The sequence below is a fragment of the Spermophilus citellus genome, assembly GCF_964194105.1.
Source record: "Spermophilus citellus genome assembly, chromosome: 2".
In the NCBI taxonomy this organism is placed as follows: domain Eukaryota; kingdom Metazoa; phylum Chordata; class Mammalia; order Rodentia; family Sciuridae; genus Spermophilus; species Spermophilus citellus.
The window spans coordinates 139051902-139070744 of record NC_138183.1 but is presented as its reverse complement, the minus strand read 5'-3'; the positions used below and the strand labels follow the sequence as shown (position 1 = coordinate 139070744).

At 45.5% G+C, this 18843-nt stretch overlaps 1 protein-coding gene and 1 long non-coding RNA gene across 2 annotated transcripts; one reads left to right on the top strand and one right to left on the bottom strand.

Moving 5' to 3' along the window:
• Positions 1–3220: 3220 nt before the first annotated feature.
• Positions 3221–7359, top strand: LOC308634340 (microtubule-associated protein 10-like). The gene has a single exon (XM_081268173.1). It carries the CDS (start codon positions 4215–4217, stop codon positions 6738–6740), a length of 2526 nt encoding a protein of 841 aa, XP_081124299.1. The 5' UTR covers positions 3221–4214; the 3' UTR covers positions 6741–7359.
• A 4054-nt stretch (positions 7360–11413) lies between these two features.
• On the bottom strand, positions 11414–18407 carry LOC308634347. The gene is made up of 3 exons (XR_014019003.1): positions 18062–18407; positions 12459–12838; positions 11414–11947 (listed from the first exon to the last, which is right to left on the bottom strand). It is a non-coding gene; the product is annotated as an uncharacterized lncRNA (long non-coding RNA).
• Between the last annotated feature and the right edge of the window lie 436 nt (positions 18408–18843).

The following is an 18843-nucleotide window of genomic DNA, read 5'->3' as shown; positions in this document are numbered from 1 at the left end:
AACCTCAGCATGTGAACAGGGAACAGCATGAGGGAGAAATGAAGGTGGGTGGGGAGTGGATGGGATCTGGTCTCAAGGTTTCCTGATTGCTGGGGAGGAATGCATTTCATGCTATTGTTACTTTTAAATGTAAGTTGTGGTCATCACCCTAAAATAGTTGGTGGAGAGTTTGGGAAATAAATCAAAAGGCAATATGGGCATGTAAAAGCAGAAGGGGAGGGAGTTTCAACCTGCTGTTAAAACGTGTGCAGAACCACCTCTCTTCCTCTAGAGCCTGGCACTGAGAAATGAGGCAAGGGCAGAAGGAATTCCAGGTATGCTTGGCCTTTAGGTCTATAAATAGGTCTATAAATGCTATTTATAGATGGCCTACTTACAGATACCCTTTATTGTAAATGGCTACCTGGGACAGCTCTCACAACTGGATTCTGGGTAGCCCAGATCTCCCAGCTCCAGCAGGGAAAAGGCGTTTCCCCTGGCAACCTTATTACACACCAACTCAGCTGCTCAGTGATACGGCCCTGATATAGTCCCTCAGTCCAACACGCTGTGCGTTCGTCTTTCATGGCTGATCTAACACCTGTGAAAGGAAAGGCAATAACATTTTATGAAAAGATTAGGACACATACACACAAGTACAGAAACGAATACCACAAGTCCCCATCTGCCCTCACAGAGATCCAGGAATTATCAAGCCCTGGCCATGTCTGCCCTCCCTATGTTTTCTCTTCTCTCCCAAGACATTGTAAAACCAGCTCCAGGCCTGGCCCCTTCCTTCCTCCTACCTCAGTTTGCATCTCCTAGGTGCAAGCATGTTTTCTTAAATAACCTTCAGGACGCTGGCACACTTAACCTTTAACAACACTTTCATTTCATCTATTACCAATCTAGTCAAATTGTCCCACTGTCTCAAGCAGGTCCTTTTGTTTATGTGGCTTGTTAAGAGCCGGAAGAGGGTACACACATCACATTTGGGATTAAGTCTTATTAAAGCTACATTTGGAGCAGCCATCTTTGCCACGCCCTTGACTTGCTGCTTAAGCAGGGTTACTCTTATTATAAAAGTCCTGTGTTGGCCTCTTTGCTTCTTTATTATTTGTTCCTTTGTCCACAAAACACATTTTTGAATCAGATATTGTCAGTTCCTTATAGTGTTAACACTTTCTATGACTATGAGAAAGCAAGACAAAGGATGGATGGTCATCTAGTGGGATAGACACAACCTGTGTTTTTAAGACACAAAGAACTGAATTCTATTGCACCGTTAGCATTTACTTGCCATGTAAATTTGTACATATTATTTAGCCTCTTCCTTCCTCCTACCTCAGTTTGCATCTCCTAGATGCAAGCATGTTTTCTTAAATAACTTTCAGGACGCTGGCACACTTAACCTTTAACAACACTGTTGTTGGTTTCGTTAGCTTCAAGTTGGTTTCGTTAGCTTCATTATGATTACACCAGAGACCTCATGGGGTGCCATGAAGAGTACATGAAGAGAACATGTAAAGAACCTAATTTGGTGGCAAGTACTTAAAACAGAACTGCAAAACTGGCAGCTGTTTAGAGTGGACTCCAAACCCCAGCCTGTGGTCTGACTCTCCTGAAGATCCAATCTGCTTGATAAACTTATCACATTTTTGGTTTATTTCCCATGTTTCAAAAGATAGATATCTTGCTAATTATGAAAAAAATCAAAACAGTTGTCTCTTTGGAGGATAGATAATATGAATAGTAATTTAAAATAAATCCAACTTATACCTAATTCCATTAAGAGGAGGAACTATTTATTATTAGTCTGCACAATCTAATCAGAATACCAACCAGTATTTATTTCCCCTGGAAGAGAAGATTTCTTACTTGAATGGTATCTTTCAGCCTCCCCATAACTTAAGGAAGGAGGTACCTCCTCCAAGACACCCACGGCTGGTCTCCCCTGCAGCAGAAAAAGTCTAAGGCAGCTAGCTTGGCAGGCAAGCTCAGACCCTTGAGGGCCACTTTGGTAAATCTTCTCCCAGGGGCTTTCTGCAACCTTTGGAGTCCTTGGTGGCAGGTTGTTACTTCTGCTGCTCCACTGGCATCTTTCCGTGTGGGGCATGTTGACGGTGGTTCTTTGTAGCTAATAACCACCACTTCATTTCTTCCACTTCACCCTGAAGGTGTGAAAGGAGCTGTTAATTACATAAATGTATAAATCTTTCTGATATTTGTTGGCATGATTGCAATACCATTCTGTTTGCTAGAGAGTTGTCAAATAGTAAGTTAGTCATTAACAATACATCAGGAAGTAGTGTGGTCATGCTCAAACTACGGAACAGGGCTCCCTTGGTAAGAGTGACCTTAGACGGAGTAAACAGACATTTCTGGAAGGGGGTCCAACAATCTGCACTTTCGCATACCTATTACAGATTGAGAATCTATGAGACCATCTGGAAGGACACCCCTGGAGTCACTGAACTTGTGCTGGGGTTACAATTATGAACAGTATCTAAGCTGGTATTTTAACCCACCATCTGCACCTCTTGCCAAGGACAGCCTTTGCTCTCACAACCACTCGTCTCATTGGGCTTATCAATGAACCCATGCTCACCAACCCCTTAAGATGCTGCATGATTTCACTTTCCCCTTCCTTTCTGGCAGGCTGATTTATCAGAATGGAGTTGAAGACACTCTTTCCCTCTAGTCAGTAGTGGAGCCTTTTGTCTATTCTTCGTCCCCATCTCCATCCTGCCTTCTTGCCCACTCTGTAGCCTTTCCTTGACCTTCTTTAGGGAATGAATTTCTAATATAAATTTCTAGCAGGTTCAAAATAAAATTGAAACTGTACTGCTGAGCCCGGGGTTCTGTTACAGAATCCAACAGCTATTTCTTACCTATATTGAAAATAGCAATGATTCTGGTTCTAACTCTGCCAGAGTTATGGGACATTAAAGTAGTTTAATGACAGCATACAGGAAAACTATTACTTCCTCCTTGCCATAAACTGAAAAACAGGAAGAAGAGACTGGAAATAAAAAAGATCCCTGTTCAAACACCAAACATGTTAACTGAGGACACAGTTTCCTCATCTTTACCAACAACAGAATATAAGGCCTCACAGAATATATGGTTCTAGTTTTCACGGTGTTTAAGGTGTGTGAGGGTCCAATGCAGACAGGAAAGAAGGGGCTATTTGCTTGGATTCCAGAAGCCTCTAATCTAGTCTTGGGCAGGGGCTGTCTTTCTGTATAGGCTTTTATCTGAGGTCCTGAATGATAACCATAGGTGTCTGCTGCTCCTCACTGAAATCTTCACTCCAGGAATATTATGGCTTGGAAACTTGAAGTGCAGGCCCCTGGGAATCCATGGAGAAGGACTAGCAGAGCTGCTGCAGGAGCCCCAACCTCCTCCATCTGTCTCTCCGGAATTCATGGAGCGGGGGTTCCCAGCTTGTCACAAAACCAGCACCTACCAGGGGTTTTAAACTGTGGTGAGGGCTTTGACTTGGCTGTTTCAGGTTCTGGTTTTAAATTTGCAGAATGTTTTCATTTTTGAATTCCCTCTTGGAGTTATCACATCCTTCTACGTGGGGATGGAAGCACCAGTGTCAGGAGAACAGCCTCCCCACGAGGCTGCCCTGGGCACTCCTGCAGGCTGAACTCGCCGCCCCACGCCCACCGCAGGAGCGCGTAGCCGCGGGGCCAGATGACCAGGCCAGGCCGGGTTCATGATGGACAGTGACTGTATTCGCCATGGACTGAATACTTCATAAACTGCGGTCCCGGGTGACTTCCTTACTAGTGTGAAGTCCCGGCTGGGGGCCGCCGTGCTCTCGAACAGGGAGTCATTCCCCCAGGTGGCTGCGCGACCCGTCCTCGGCCCCGGGCAGGCGGGCGTCCCGCCTCCACCGCGGTCGGCCCCACAGCGCCGGTCTCCGCCGCTGGAGACGCGGGTCACACCTCGGCAGGCCGGACTCCGGCGTTCCACGGCCACGGGGTTGCCGCTGCAGCGTGCGTGCTGCGCTGGACGGGCGCCCGCACACCCTGGCGTCGGGCCCGACCCCGCGTTTCAGGGGACCTGACGATATTAGCCGGCTCCGCCCTACTGCCCAGGCCCGCGCGACTGGCGGCCCGGTCTCGCGAGACTTCCTGCCGGCCTTCCCGCCGGCCTTCCTGCTTCTCGCGAGAGCGCGCGCCCGCGGCTTCCGGCGGGGGGCGGTGGCACAGCGGGCAACGGCGATGGCGGCCCAGCGGCTTTTCTCGCTGGAGCTGCTGGTGGACTGGGTGCGCCTGGAGGCCGCGCCACCTCCCGATCCCGCCGTGGCCTTCCGCCTGCTGGACTTCCCGCCGCTGCTGGTGCGCGCACCCACCACGCCCGCTCCGGCACCCGGCGGCGCGCTGGGCTTCGGGCGCGGCAAGGCCTGCGTGTTCCGCCTGCGCCCCGCCGCCCTGCGCCGCCCGCGACTGCGCGCCGCGCTGCTGCAGCTGCCCGCCTCTCCTGGCCCGCCCGCGCCGCGGATGCTGGGCGCCTGCGACGTCCCGCTGCCCGCCGCTCGCGGGCCCGGCAGCCGCGGCACGTTTGCCCTGCTGGACCCGGAGGGCGAGCGCGTCGGGGACCTGGCGCTCTTCTGCCGCCTGACGGAGCTGGACGGCTGCGCCCGGGACCCCACTCCGGCCCCCGGACCTCAGAATCCCGCCCCTGCCGACCTGGACCCCGTCCTCGGCGCCCCGGACCCCGGACCGCAGGATCCCGCCCCCCAAGACCCCCACCTCGGCGCCCCGGACCCAGACCCCCAGGATCTCGCCGACCTGGACCCAGACCTCGGCGCCCCGGACCCCGCGGCCCGCCCATCCCGCACGGTCTCCGCGGAGATGGGCAGGCCTGGCTCTGTGGAGGCTTCAGGCAGCAGTGCCAGCGCCTCCACCGAGGAAGACGCCGAGTTGGACCTGGAAACCAACACCTTTTGCCCTCCTCCACTGTATTACACTCACTTGACCCAAGAAAGGGCAGTTCCTGCAGGCGTCAAAATCACCATTGAGCCCCAAAGGGACGTACCCGAGGAGCTAGGTGATGCCTTGCCTCAAAAAGTACTTGTAAACCCTCCAACACATCTGAGTCCTCCTGAAGGTACAGATTCTGCAACACAGGAGACTCTTCCCGTGCTTTTGAGTCCACCAGGGAGTCAGGATGTAGGAGCAATTAATCAAACTACATATCACCCTCAAACTGAACAAAATACAATTAATACAATAAGGCAGCTTCCTCTGCTAAATGCTTTGTTAATTGAGTTGTCCTTGTTATACAACCAACCTGTGGCAAGCCCAACTCATGTACATCCGCACTTAGCCTGGTTGTATAGAACCGAGGATAAGAAGGTACCAGAATCTTGCACCAAATCCACATGTCAATCTGAATATAAGAAGGATAAGCTTTCAGTGGGGGGCCACGAAAAGTCAGCGAGCCTTCAGTGTAAAAAGAACCAAGTTGAAAACCTTAAGAAAGGTAAATATTTTGAGAACAATGGCAACCACCAAAAAAGAGTTACAAGGGGGAAGCTACTTTATGGCTTAACAAATACACTCAGACTACGTTTAAAGCAAACAAATCCTGACATGTTGGTAATACATGAAAAAAGAGAAGAGTATAGAAAAATGCAAGCACAAATGTTGGGTACAAGTACAAAATTCAGAATTCCATCCTCTAAAGTATTAAGCTTTGCAGAACAAAATCAGAAGCCACATCAGCTACCTAGAGACACGTATTTAGATTCAGATGCATCTTCTGAAAATAGTGATACCTCAAGGCAAATTAGTGAAGTCTTTGATGAAACCAGCACAACTAAAGAAACTAAACTAAAATGTGCAACTGGAAAAAAGACAGTTGATTGTGGGGAAAACAGAACCAGCACATTGGGAAGAATCTCGAGTCCTGCAGATTTTATTATTCCAGAAAGATTGACTCATACAAGTATTTTGGGAGGAAAACTGGAAACCAGAGTACAAAGTCCATGTGCTTTCCAACAACATGCTATGGCTGGCAGAATTGTAGATAAAGAAATAGATAATTGGCAGGTCAGAAACACAGATAATAACATTCCTGCTGAAATGAATGAAAATAGTTCCCATGAAAGCATCTCAGAGCTGAAGTATTCAGATGACTTCACCAGCCCTTGCTATTCAGAAGACTTCTACAGCACTGAGGAGACCAGCAGGAGCTTACAGAGTCATGCTAATAGTCCACGGGCAGAAATTTCACCTACGAGGAAGTCTAGTGGACCAAGACCACCCCTAGGAAAAAGTAGCAGTGAGAAGAGTTCTATTCTTAGCCCACCTTTTTCAGCTGGATCACCAATACTCTCACAAAAAAGATGTCATCTTTCAAAGACTCGGGATGAAAGTGTGGAAAAAGCATCTAGTAACTCCACCAGTAATTTATCTTCATCCCACTGGACTAAGGAAAAAGAAAGCCAGATAGACCAAAACAGTAGGCATAACACTAAGGATAAAAAAAGATGTCAAGACTTCTCTATGAAACTTAAAGCAGAAACTGATCGCAAATGGTCAGAAAAAAGCCAGTCACCACGGACATCTCAAGTGAGTTCTTACCTGCCCTCTAATTTGTCAGAATTAGAACTCGATGTTCTGGATGGCAGTGCTTCAGATCATTTTGAAGATGATGATGACATTGGTTCACTAAGAATTTCAAAGCAATATAAAGATATCTGTGAGTTAGTAATAAACAAACTTCCAGGATATACGGTGTAAAAATGTGCTTTAAAAAATTTTTTTATGTGTATTGTTAAAAATTTTAATACCTTCACATTATTTTAGTGCATAAATTATGTGAATATTTCTTTTTTAAGAAAAGTAAATGTCATTCCTTTGATGCTTAACTAATATTTACATTAATCTGATAATATTGATCATGAGATCACCTCATAACTTAGGTAAGATTTCTTTATAAGTTATTTAAAAATAAGAGTATATCTTTCTGATCTTTTGAAGTATCCTAAAATATGGAACATTCAAAGCTGACTTCATTGAAAAAAAAAAGTTAATAAGAATAGCTGCAGATTTTTATGGGAATAAGTTATTTAACAAACAAGATATGATTCCTGCTCTTGCAGGAGTTTATAGCACATGTACATATATTTGTGTGTGGGTGTGCTTGCATATACAGTGTTCTATACCTTTGTTTACCCACAATCTGTGTGACTACTTGATTAATGTTTGTCTTCCACTAGGCTAAAGTGCTCTGATGAGAAGGACCCTGTCTGTTTTTAGCACCCAGCACAGTCCCTGGCATGTAATTGGGATGCAATAAAAACATTTGTTAAACAAAATAAATGATTGCCTGGCATGTAAAATATCTAATGCGAGGTTAGCCTTAAATAGTAATAACAAGCAGAAACCCTGAAAAGACACTTGTGAAACCTAATATTTTTGTTTTGCTGCATGTAAACAGCCTTCAGATGTTCTCTGAAGCATCTGGAGAGGGGAGTTAAAAAAAAAAAAAGAAAAAGTGTCTTCCTGTGTGGTTTCTTGAATAGGAGTTCAGTTTATTGCTTGTCACTTCAGGTTCAGTGATTATTTTTAATGTGTGAAAGCTTGTTTTCAAGTCTAGTGATAATTTATAATCCATTGATTTTATACTTTGGCTTTATTCTGTGTTCAGCTATTTGCATATATTTTCTTCTGAGTTATACTTTAATTTTTTGGTTTTGGACATGTGAAGTTCCTAATTTTCCTTTATTTACAAATAATTAATTATATGGTATTATCTCCTGAATGATGGTAATAGTAGATGACACTTAGATAGAAGGTAAGAAGAGAAGAGGATGTTCTATGTGGGGGATCAGCACAAATAGAAGAATGATGGACATGAGCATGAAATTCATGGGAGATGGAGACTCTTACCTTGATTGGAATAATAGTTTCTGCTAAGAGTGATAATTGAGTAATCCTTTTTACTTTGCATGCTCAAGGTTCCCAGCACCAGAGTAAACTTTCAAAGGCAGGAATTGGGCTTGTAGTTATTTTGAGTCTTCCTTCATCTGTAGTGATAGCCATGGCTAATCATCAGGTAGAATTATTGGTGGCTTGTTGAGATTTCTAGACTCTTTATCCCTAGTCATCCAGTCTTATAGGTGAGTTTCAGATCCTTGTTTGTTCTAATTAGATTAAAATACATAGAGAGTTGTGCAGAATGACAATATGTGAGCCGAGATTTGCAGAATCTTCTAATTTTTAATGTAAATACAAAGAAAACTGACTTGATCAAGACCAAGGTATTCTTCCTCACTTTCTCTAGGAGTCTTGTCATACCAAGCAGAAACTGACTTCAGGATGGTTATCAGGAGGTTGGAGTGCTGACCCTTCATGCATTTTCCTGTCTTCCAAAGAGTTCCTAGGTTTATTACACTTAAAAAGAAAATCATTTAGGAAAGGTTAGAAAATTTGGATAAGAGCTTTTGTTTCAAAATGTGTACTAAGGAAAGGTTATGGTCCTTTCCTTCCAAAATTCCACTAAAAAGAAAGTGTAAAAATAGCAACCCAAAATTCACATAAAATGCCAGTAATGAACTAGACAATTTGAGGAACTTTTGGAAGATCAAAGCAGATGGGACTAAGTTGATGAAAAATTGGGTTAGAAATCCACACTTCAGCATAGACATGAGGGTGGAGCTCATGGAAACAAAAGAACCAGCAGGAAGAAGTCTGGAGAAGGTCACACAGCAGAGCCACCAAGTTGGCAGCAGAAGGAGGCTTTCCAGTTATTAAGCTAAGTCGGGCATGGCATTGTGCAGGTGTCAATCTAATGGGGACTCAGGAAGAAAAGGAGCCCCAAGCCAGGGCATACGTGAAGACCGAGTTTTGTAAAATAGGAGAAGGCAGTGTACTCGTGTAGGGAAGCACAGTTGTCCTGCACACCTAGGTAAGGGCCTCCCATAGGCTCTTCGTTTGTATGTATTTCATGTCTTTCCCTGATAGTACACAAAAACATTTTCTTTCCTTTAAGTGCTTCTGGGATGTGGGTGGGACCAGGGAAGAGCTGTCCTAATCCATCAAAATAAAGCAGTGAGAAGCTTGCCGAATGAGGTGGGGGCTATGGAACTTGGCTTTCCGATCAGATACTGAGTAATAAAACACTTGGCAGCAGGACTCCGTGAAAACTTTAGGAGAGAGAATGTGCTTGTCCCAGAACAGGACAGCGCAGGTTAGACAAGTTTCCAGCTCCTGAGTAATAGTAAGAAGACAGCTAAAGGTTCATGTTGGAAAGAAAGCATGGGCTGGAGCAGGCCCACAAATTAGGAGCTGGTCATGATCAGCTGGAATATTGTATGTGACTTTCATTTCCTTTTTGTCTTCCTCTTGGTTTTAATTTAGTTCTTTTTGAAGGATCTTGTTCAGCTCTAAGAGCAGTGGGAAATGGATTTGTTCATAGCTCATAACTGGAGCTGAAATCCTAAAGGAGGAGCCACAAACTCCCAGTCTACATATCCAAATACCGAGAAAAAAGATAGAAGGACTCTTAGAAGCCCTTCCTTTCTACCCAGAGATTTCTCCTTCAGCTGTCTACTGAAATCCTCAAAGGGCTTTGCACTTTCTTTTATTGAGGGAAGCTGTTCAATTATTGTCTCACACCCATCAACTGCCTCTCAGAACCTGTGATTCTGGAAATTATTGCTTGCGTATTCAGAATCTGTAAGATGGTCTGCAGGTCTTTGGAACAGCATCTGTTAGTCTGTTCGTCCAACCTGAGACCGTCCTGAGTGTGCACATGTGCTGCTTGTTACGAAGCAGCCCTGTTCCCAGTGGTGCCTTCAGCTCAGGAGGGCCGACTCGAGTTTCCAGGTGAACCCTCCTCTCATTCCAGTGCTGCTCGTCTGCATGTCTGATTTCTTGGTGTTCTCTTCCACCCTTCCTGACCACCTCGTGTGTTCTACTGTCCACCTCTAAGAACTAGTGTAAGAGGTTCTTACTCAAATTATGGCCTTGCTCCTTATTGAAAACAAGGGTGCTAAAAAGGTCACTGGACCTCATTTTATGTTGTCATTACTTTGGCACTAATGTCCCCTTACCTGGAAGAGCACTTTTCAGCACACAAGGCCTTTCATGACCTCACATAGTCCTTACAAAAGTGCTGCGAGCTGAGTAGCCATGTAAATGAGGAAACTGAGGCTATTTCCATATCATTACCTTTCTCACGTTCACAGAGAAACCAAGGGGTTCTTGGCATAACTCCCAGAAGATGCATGTTCCTTCAACACTTATGTAATTTCTAGAAGCAGGGTGGACAGCAATAGTCTATAAACATATAAAATTCCAATTTTATGCTAATTTCCTGAGGTAAGAACCTTCATCATGAAATCCATCGTCTTGGCTGATTTCTGTTTAGAAAACATTGCTTTTGGCTGTTTGCTTGGCATTGCACAGGGGTCTCCAGAGCTCGTTCCTCTTTTTGACTGAACTTTATGCCTCTTGGCCAGCAATTTCCATTTCCCTTCATCAACCCTGAGAACCTGCCCCACTCCAATCATACCCATTCCACCATTTATATACCTCACGTTGTGGCACCTGCAGTGTCCTTCTGTGACCCCAAATGCACCTCTGTTGTGTGTTGCAGAGTGCCTTCTTTCTAAAAGGTGCGTAGTATTCCATTGTATGGTGTCACATTCTCTCTGTCCACTCATATGGCAGGGACGTGTAGGCTGTTTACCTGGCTATTGTGCTATTGTGCTGCCGTGAGAAAGAAGCTTTAGTATCTCCACCAAATCCTGGTTTCAGTTCTTGTGGATAAACACCCAGAGTGGCCCTCCCTTTTATTTTTGTGTCTTTTACTTTTATCTTCTAAACTAATCAGTTGTTTTTACTGAACCAATTGTATGTTTTCCTGCATCATAAAGAAGCCTCCAAGCCAGGTACAGTGGTGTGTATCTGTAGTCCCAGAGACTCCAGAGACTGAGGCAGGGGCATTGCAAGTTCAGGGCCAACCTGGGCAACTTAGACCCTGACTCAAATTTTTAAAAATAATAATAATAAATAAAAAGACTAGGGATGTGGCTCAGGGATAGAGTGCCCCTGGGTTCAATCCAAAGTGCTGGTGGGCAGGGGGAACATCCATCTTCCTGCAGAGAATATATACTACAATGAACCTAAGTGTAGGATTAAAAATGAGCTTAAATTGCTGGGTAGTTGGATGGTTACTAGAAACAAAAATGCAAGCTAGAAAGTGCACATCACATATTTCAGCTTTCTCATTTCATAAATAAAGTACATCCAGGAAAAGGGAGGTTCTTAGTCTTTCCCCTCACTTTAAGGTTCTTGCCATTGGAAAACACCATTTCATGTGTCAAATGGTGTTCTAGTCAGATTTTTTCCAGCACAATTGTAGAGGTGGAAAAGTTTATTTGAGGGCTCATGGTTTCAAAGTTCTTTGTCCATAGAAGTCCAGCACCATTCCTTGGAGCTCGAGGTGAGGCTGAACATCATGGTGGAAGAATGTGGCAGAGGGAAGCAGCTCACATCATGGTGACCAGCAAACAGAGAGAGAACTCCATTATCCAGATACAAATATATACCCAAAGCCATCCCCACAATGCCCCCTCCTCCAGCCGTACCCTACCACCTCATTTACCACCCAGTTAACCCTATCAGGTGAATAGTTCACTGATTGGGTTAAGACAACCCAATCACTTCTCTTCTGAACCTTCTGGCATTGTCTCACATGTCAGTTTTTTGGGGACACCTCACATCCAAACTATAACAAATGGGGATATAGCAGACCCAGATTGTGTGTTTGGCAGACATTCTGCACCATTTACATGGAAAACACTAACTGAAAGTTAACCTATGTAGAGATGTGGGAATTCATCCTGTTCCCTGAAAGGCATCCTGTTTGGACTAGGGTTACACAGACCTGTTGATGCTGGCTCCCTCCAAACACCTCCTACAACCTCAGTTTTCCGTGTCTGTGAAGTGGAGAAACAGTAGAACTCAACAGATTAACAGGATTAAGTGAGGTAGGATTATAGGTGGGATGAGCATATCCCTGGTCCCTGTCAAAATAAACCAGCTCTCCTCACTTCTCCAGATCCCTGGCTGACACATAGTGAAACCTGTGAGATCCAAGTGAGCCCCATCTGGACCCCTGTCCACACAGGACTGCTGAGAGACTGCTAGGAAGAGTTGCAGCCGATTTGTCATGTACAAGGCACAGGAGTGATGTGGGGTTTACTCAGAAGCTCGCCTTCTCAAGGTGGAGGGCCTGGAGACACGCAGAAGCTCTACATGTGGAGCGAGGGTCCTACTGCATGTTCTGCTTTCCAAGTGTTTTTTGGGGTCTTTAAGGTCCATGCCTACCAGAGAGCTCTGAGTATCTGAAGACATTAGCGTGTCTCATGATTTTGAACATCTAACAAGAAGGGGCTGTGGGCCTGATCTTGCTTCTCTCTGAAGTCTACTTACACCTGTACAATTTACCTTTCTTTTGTTGTTCTCTATCCAGTCACAGAAAGATTTCAGATTCTCCTCCTCTTCTTCTTCTCCTTCTCCTTCTCTTCTACCTCCTCCTCTTTCCTCTTCCTCTTCCTTTTCCTCTTCCTCTCCTTCTCCTCCTTCTTTTCTTGGCCTCACTAAGTGGCTGAGGCTGGCCTTGAACTTGTGATCCTCCTGCCTCAGCCTCCCAAGCTGATGGAATTACAGGTGTGTGCACCATGCCAGGATTTTCAGATTCTTAAGGTTGATGAATATGATTCTTCTTGTATTTACACAACCAAGAATGACTTTTGTAGTTTGTAGGACGAGTAAAAGAGTTTTTTTTTTTTTCCTGAAGAGTTTTCTGTGTCTCCTTATGTTTATCCCTATGGGAAAAGAGTGGGCATCACTGACCTAACATAAATCAATGAACCCTGCTTCTCCTGGGCACCTCTAAAAATGTGTGTTCTTTCCCCAGTCACCTGCAAGGAGCCTACCACAGTACTTTCCACAAAGTGTGTTGTCTTAATTCATTTGTGCTACTGTAACAAAAAGCCACAAACTGGGTAATGTATAAGGAAGGGAAGTTTGTTTCTCAAAGACCTGGAGGCTGCCCCAGGTGCCTGCAGGCTCAACCTCTGGTGATGATCCACTTCCAAGTTAGCACCTTTGTGTCACGCATGTCCTCCAAAGAGGAAGAACATGTGTCCTCATGGCAGAAGGGAACCAGGCAAGAGAGGCAAACCCCTCACAGGCCCCTCTATAAGGCCACCCGCTCTGATTCTAAGGGTGGAGCCCTCATGATAGTCACCTCCCCGGGGCCACACCACCTCGTGGGTCTTTGTGGTAGAACTTGTTGCTCAGATTGTTTGATTTTATTGATCTGATTTTATTGATTAAACCTGCCACACAGACCATTGTTTCCTCGTCTTAATGTTTTAGAGTACTTTACAGCTGTCATTAAATGTATAATATTCAACATTTTTTCCATCCAAGTTTGAAAAGCAAAGGTGTCGTTGGGGCTGTGTTCCAGCTCCCTGATGGCAGTTACGTGCAGGCGGTCCTCGCCCGACCCTCCGACCACTCCAGGTGGCACCCACTCCTCGTGCTTTCTCAGCTTTGCGCTCTTCTGGTTTTCTCCAGAACCATCTTCTCCAGGCTCCCTGGCTTTTCCTCTGTGTCCAGACCCTGCCCTCCCCGCTTTCACCGCTGTCCTGTGACTGCTCACACAACCCCGTCAGCCCATCTCCCACTAACTGGAAAACAACTTGGGGACAAGTTTAATGTCCAGCATAACCCTCTTTCAAGGTGCAGACTCATCTACCCGAAATACCAGTTGTACATCATGAACATCTAAAGTCAGAGCGCCACTGTGGCTCTTGACTCCTACCTGCACAACCCCCCTCTCTCAGCTTCCTGAGCCGAGGGCTCTCCCTTTGCACCCCCTAGTCACCTCCACCTGTCTCCACCTCCTCTGGCTTGGGGACAATCTCTGTGGATGGCTCCAATAGCCAACTGTGGGTTTCAGCTTCTGCTTCGCTGGTGGAAGGCACTGGCAGGAGGTTGGAGGGAAGGAGGAGAGGGCAGTGGGCATGAGTCCCTGGCTCCCTCCTGCTGCCAGCCTTGGGTAGGTCGTGCCTACACTCCTACAGAAGAAATTGTATCTTCGTGGGACAGTCTTTTATAGCTGTGGTCACAACTACAGTGCTTGGCTCTAGGAACCGACCACCCCTTACCCCTTGGCCCTAGGATGCTGGTCCTGCTGTCCTGTGCTGTCCCCAGCTGGTCTTCCTAACTCTGCCTGCCCCCTCACTGAGTTCCCTCCTCAGCCTATTGGAGTGCACCATCTTGTCAAGTTCTCGACTGACGCATCTTCCCGGGCCCAGCGCCAGCACTAGTCTGCTTGCTCAGGCAGAGGATGAGCAGCACCCTCTCTCTGTCCCCTCCACATCCTGTCCACCCTGTTGACACCACCTTCTACATCAAAATAACGCTGCTTGTCTCCTTGCCCTCCTGGCCCTTACTGGTCTCAGCTTGTTCAGCCCACTCACTGCATAGCTAAGTAATCACTTAAAAATACAAATCAGGGGGCTGGAGATGTGGCTCAAGCTGTAGTGCACTCGCCTGGCATGCACAGGGCGCTGGGTTCTATCCTCAGTGCCACATACAAACAAAGATGTTGTGTCCGCCGAAAACTAAAAAATAAATATTAAAAAATTCTCTCTCTCTCTCATTAAAAATAAATAAATAAATAAAATACAAATCAGGCCACATTCTTTCATTAGTGGCTTTTAAAGAAAAATCCAAATTCCTTTCCACAGGACCACAAGGCCCTGCGTGTGGGACCTCTCCAGGGACATTCCACACCTCACTCCAGCCAGTGCTGCAGGCACGCCATGCTCCCTGCTGTTGCTTCCACACCTCAGGACATTTGCTCATGCTGTCCCTGCAACACCCCCTCTGGGGCGCACTGGCTACTCTGCTTTTCCATGTTCCTTCTTGTCATCTCTTCAGAGAGGCCTTAGAACAGTCTCATCAAATGAGGTTTCTTTGTCCCACCTTCCCCCACCCCTGTCATTGCACCTGGTCAACTCCTAAAGTCTCCTACCACATATAATTATGCACATCAATAGTTTTTATGCTTGTTTAAAAAAAATCCTCCCTTATTTATTTTTTGTCTTTTTCACTAGTCTGTAAGTCTCTGATGGCAAGGATGGTCTTGCCCCCACTGTCTAACCAGTCATAACACAGTTCCTGATGTTGGCATATATCGGCATGCGATTGCTTACATTCTATAAACATTTGTTCAATGCACAGAGGCTTAAATATTCAAGTGAGGGAGAAACAAGCGCTAGTGCTTCCTTAGAAGGTTCACAAGAAATGGCAATGAAGATTTTACGTAGGTACACACATGTATCTATCCCCCACCCCAGGGAATGCTCAACATTCCAATGTCCTTAGCCTGTTGAGGATCCACAAAAACCACTTAGCTACAGAGGAAGTTTCAATTACACAAGGGAGATTAAAGCCACAGCACTTGGGAATAATTACCACGATGTTTTCCATTATACATGCTCAAGAAGAAGAAAAGAAAAAAGAAAGATCGGTATGAAAACCCAATGGAAAAACATTTCAAACACTAATCAAATGACTATTACAATCCTAGGAAAATTATTTCAATGTCTCAGATCTTTGGTCTGAGGCCTGAAGACTAATCCTAGAATGATGTGGTTAAAACTCAAGAATTCCAAAAGCTCTGCTTGAGCGGGAAGGTTTCCAGTGCTCTGCTCTGGCCAGAACCATCCAGTGAAGGGATGGCACGTGCTTCCTGCCTGAGGTGCATCTGCACTCTGACAACCCCCCGACCACTAGCATTCTGCGTCTCCAGTTGTTCTTCAGGTATCTGGTTTATTCCTCACTGCTGTGTGGTAACTTTTATGGCTAGGGATGTGTTTTAAGCTTCACTTCCTGGTCTAGACAATCTTCTATAGAGGGCTGTGGTAAGCATCTACGAATCTTGCTACCCAAAATCTATTGTCTTTGGAAAAACAGTTCATTCCGATTTTCCTCTCAGGAAGACTCTCAGGCCCTACTTCTCCAGCTCTGCAACTCTGGTGCTCCTAATCCTCCCACTTCTCATTTGAAACAGCACCTCCTCCTCTCCCAGCCAACGGCACTCAATGGGCACTTGCTCTCATTTGAGTAGCTGCCACGCGGCTGCCCTGGGGAAAGCCTCCTGCCGAAGGGATCTGAGCATCTATCTGCCTGGAGCAGGACCAGAACTTGGAGAACAAGGACCCTTGGCCCCCGGCCACAGTTGGGTCTGGGCCACACATCCAAAAAGGGTTAGTTCCTAGACTGGTCAATTACATTAACAAGAAATTCACTTTTTAAATATAAAGACTATTTTGGATTGGGGGTCTCTCAATGGAATTTTTTAATACAGTAAGCACTTGATTTCCACCATTTGGGCAGTTGTGTTGAAGCCCCCTGAAAGAGCAGGAAGACTCAATGTTAGAGTCTGTAAACAAGTCAGGATGGCGCCTGGCATTTTGCCAGAGGGAGTGGTTTATGAAGTAACACCAGCGAGCCATTAAGTGTGGAGATTCCTTATTGGTTGACTGCTGTATCTAGTTTATGTTAATTAGATAAGCTTTGTGGAATGTATATATACCCCTCCTGTTCTAGAATAAACGGCTCCTACTCCCGCTGTATCAATCTACACAAGTTCCTCGTCACCCCCCCGGTTATTTTGCTGCAGCAGGACAGCAGTAGCTCCCTTGATTGGAATGGGTGGGAACAGAAATCCCTGCCGGAATGAAGCTTCCTAAATGCTTCAGGGCCAAGCAATTCTGTTCAAAAGACCAAAACTTGTTTATTAATTATTATTGTTTCCAGACCATTCCTGCTGTTTCCCTCTGACCTTCTGAAAAACAAGTTTGTACTGATTTAAAATTAGAATGCATTTATTTATTCTGAAGAAAACATTTCTTTGTTTTTGTCAACAGCTGTAACTGCATCCAAATAGGCCAATTTAATTTAATCCTGTACCTAATTAAGGAATTTAAAACTATTTAAAAGATATAATACACTTTTCAGAATTTAAATGTGACTGTGGCAGGAGGATAGCAAGTTCAAGTCTAGCCTCACCATTTAACCAGGCCCTACGCAACTTAGTGAGACCCTGTCCCAAAATAAAAAATCAAAAGGGCTGATGATGTGGCTCAGTGGCTGAGCACCCCTGGGTTCAATCCTTGGTACCAAAAAAAAAAAAAAAAAAAGGCGACAATACTTTTGCTTAAAATTAAATGATTCTGCTGTGTAAATGGAAACCACTCTCTGTATGTTCATTTAACAATAAGAAGAATGTGGAAGTCTTTACATGTTAAAATATGTAAATATCATCACTTTCAACGACTGACTGTATTCCATATGTACCCCGATGTTTTTTTTTAAGAGCTCATCACTACATGAAGGACATTCAGATCGATCCCCTAATGTGAGCATGTATTAAAACGTGGCTAATAATCCTGACATTTCTATCACTCTTATGAATACAGGCCAAGAAGGGGGGCGGGGGGCTTGTAGGTTGAACCATGGTGCCGCTCACCCAACAGCCTTCTGAAACCTGAGCTTCAGCTCTGCATGGAATCCGGTGCTGGTGGAGGTGGAGGAGAACCCTTGCCTATGCGCCCACCTGGTAGGTGGAAATGGCCCTGTCTCATAGCTTCTGTTTGAATTTCTTTGATAACTAATGGATGGAACTTGTTTTTATGGGCAAACTATCAGTTTTTGTTCCTGTAAGAAACTACCTAGAAAAGGGGCTTGAGATGCCAGGCACCAGCTGGGCGGCTGGGGTGCTGGTGGGCTCTCTGCAGGTGGCTGGGTGCCTCTGCCTCGGGGGCTCTCTACGTGCACTGGCACTAGGCAGGGAAGCCTACACGGTTCCCAGGAGAGGCAAGTTCCCAGAGAAGGAGCAGAACGTGCGGAGCCTCCGGACCCCCAGGAGGCCTCCTGTCTACCTGCTATTTGACCCAGTGGGTCCTGGACCAGCTGAGACCTGTGGCTGGGGAAAGAGCCCCAGCTGGGTGCAGGACGGACGGACTCACCTTGCAAAGGGATGTGAACAGGAGGAAAGAACCACTTGAGCTGTTTCCAAACCATCCAAGCTTTCTCTAGGTCAGTATGTCGTAGCCAGACCTTTCAGCTCTTTAAACACATTCGTAGTTTTGAAGGTATTCAGATTGTTTTCTCAGTGTGATGGGCAGTCCGTGACGGGAAGTCCATGATAGACTTATCTCTCCACCTGTCCCTTGGGTCAGTAAAAGGACTGATTTCATGTCCTGTCGTGTCTGTATCCTTTCCTGTCCACCAGTCTTCACCTCAGGCTGGTCCAAGTACAGGTTTCCCAAGCCATCACCGCAGAGGCTCACTGCCTTTCATCCATGGACGACTTCCTACACCCGCTTCAAGAGCTGGAGTTGCTGTAGACTGCCTTCCTACACCGGGTTCAAGAACTGGGGTTGCTGAAAGAGGGACTTCCAAGTAAGCACGCTTATTGTTTAAGATGCTCACCATTTCCAGCTTCTGATAACAATATACTGCCTGATGGGGAGAGGCTTTCCTGCAGTCAAATTTTCCTGGCATGTTGTCTAGGAAGATTCCTCAAAAAAATTTTTCCTAATGTTTTTCTAGTGCTAAGGTCCTATGGCTGTAGGACTTTTGATTAATTAATTTATCTATTTATTTTCATGGTGTAAGCAATTGAACCCGGGACCTTAAAAGACCTTTATTTTGCAAACATGTCATGCTTAGTAAAGAGTCCTTCAGAATGAAAACAAAACCCAGATACTGACAATACAAATATCCTATTCTGAATATGAGATTCTTC

What these genes read in the sequence shown, in the direction of transcription:
- LOC308634340 (XM_081268173.1), top strand. Translation starts at nt 4,215, where the DNA reads ATGGCGGCCCAGCGGCTTTTCTCGCTGGAGCTGCTGGTGGACTGGGTG.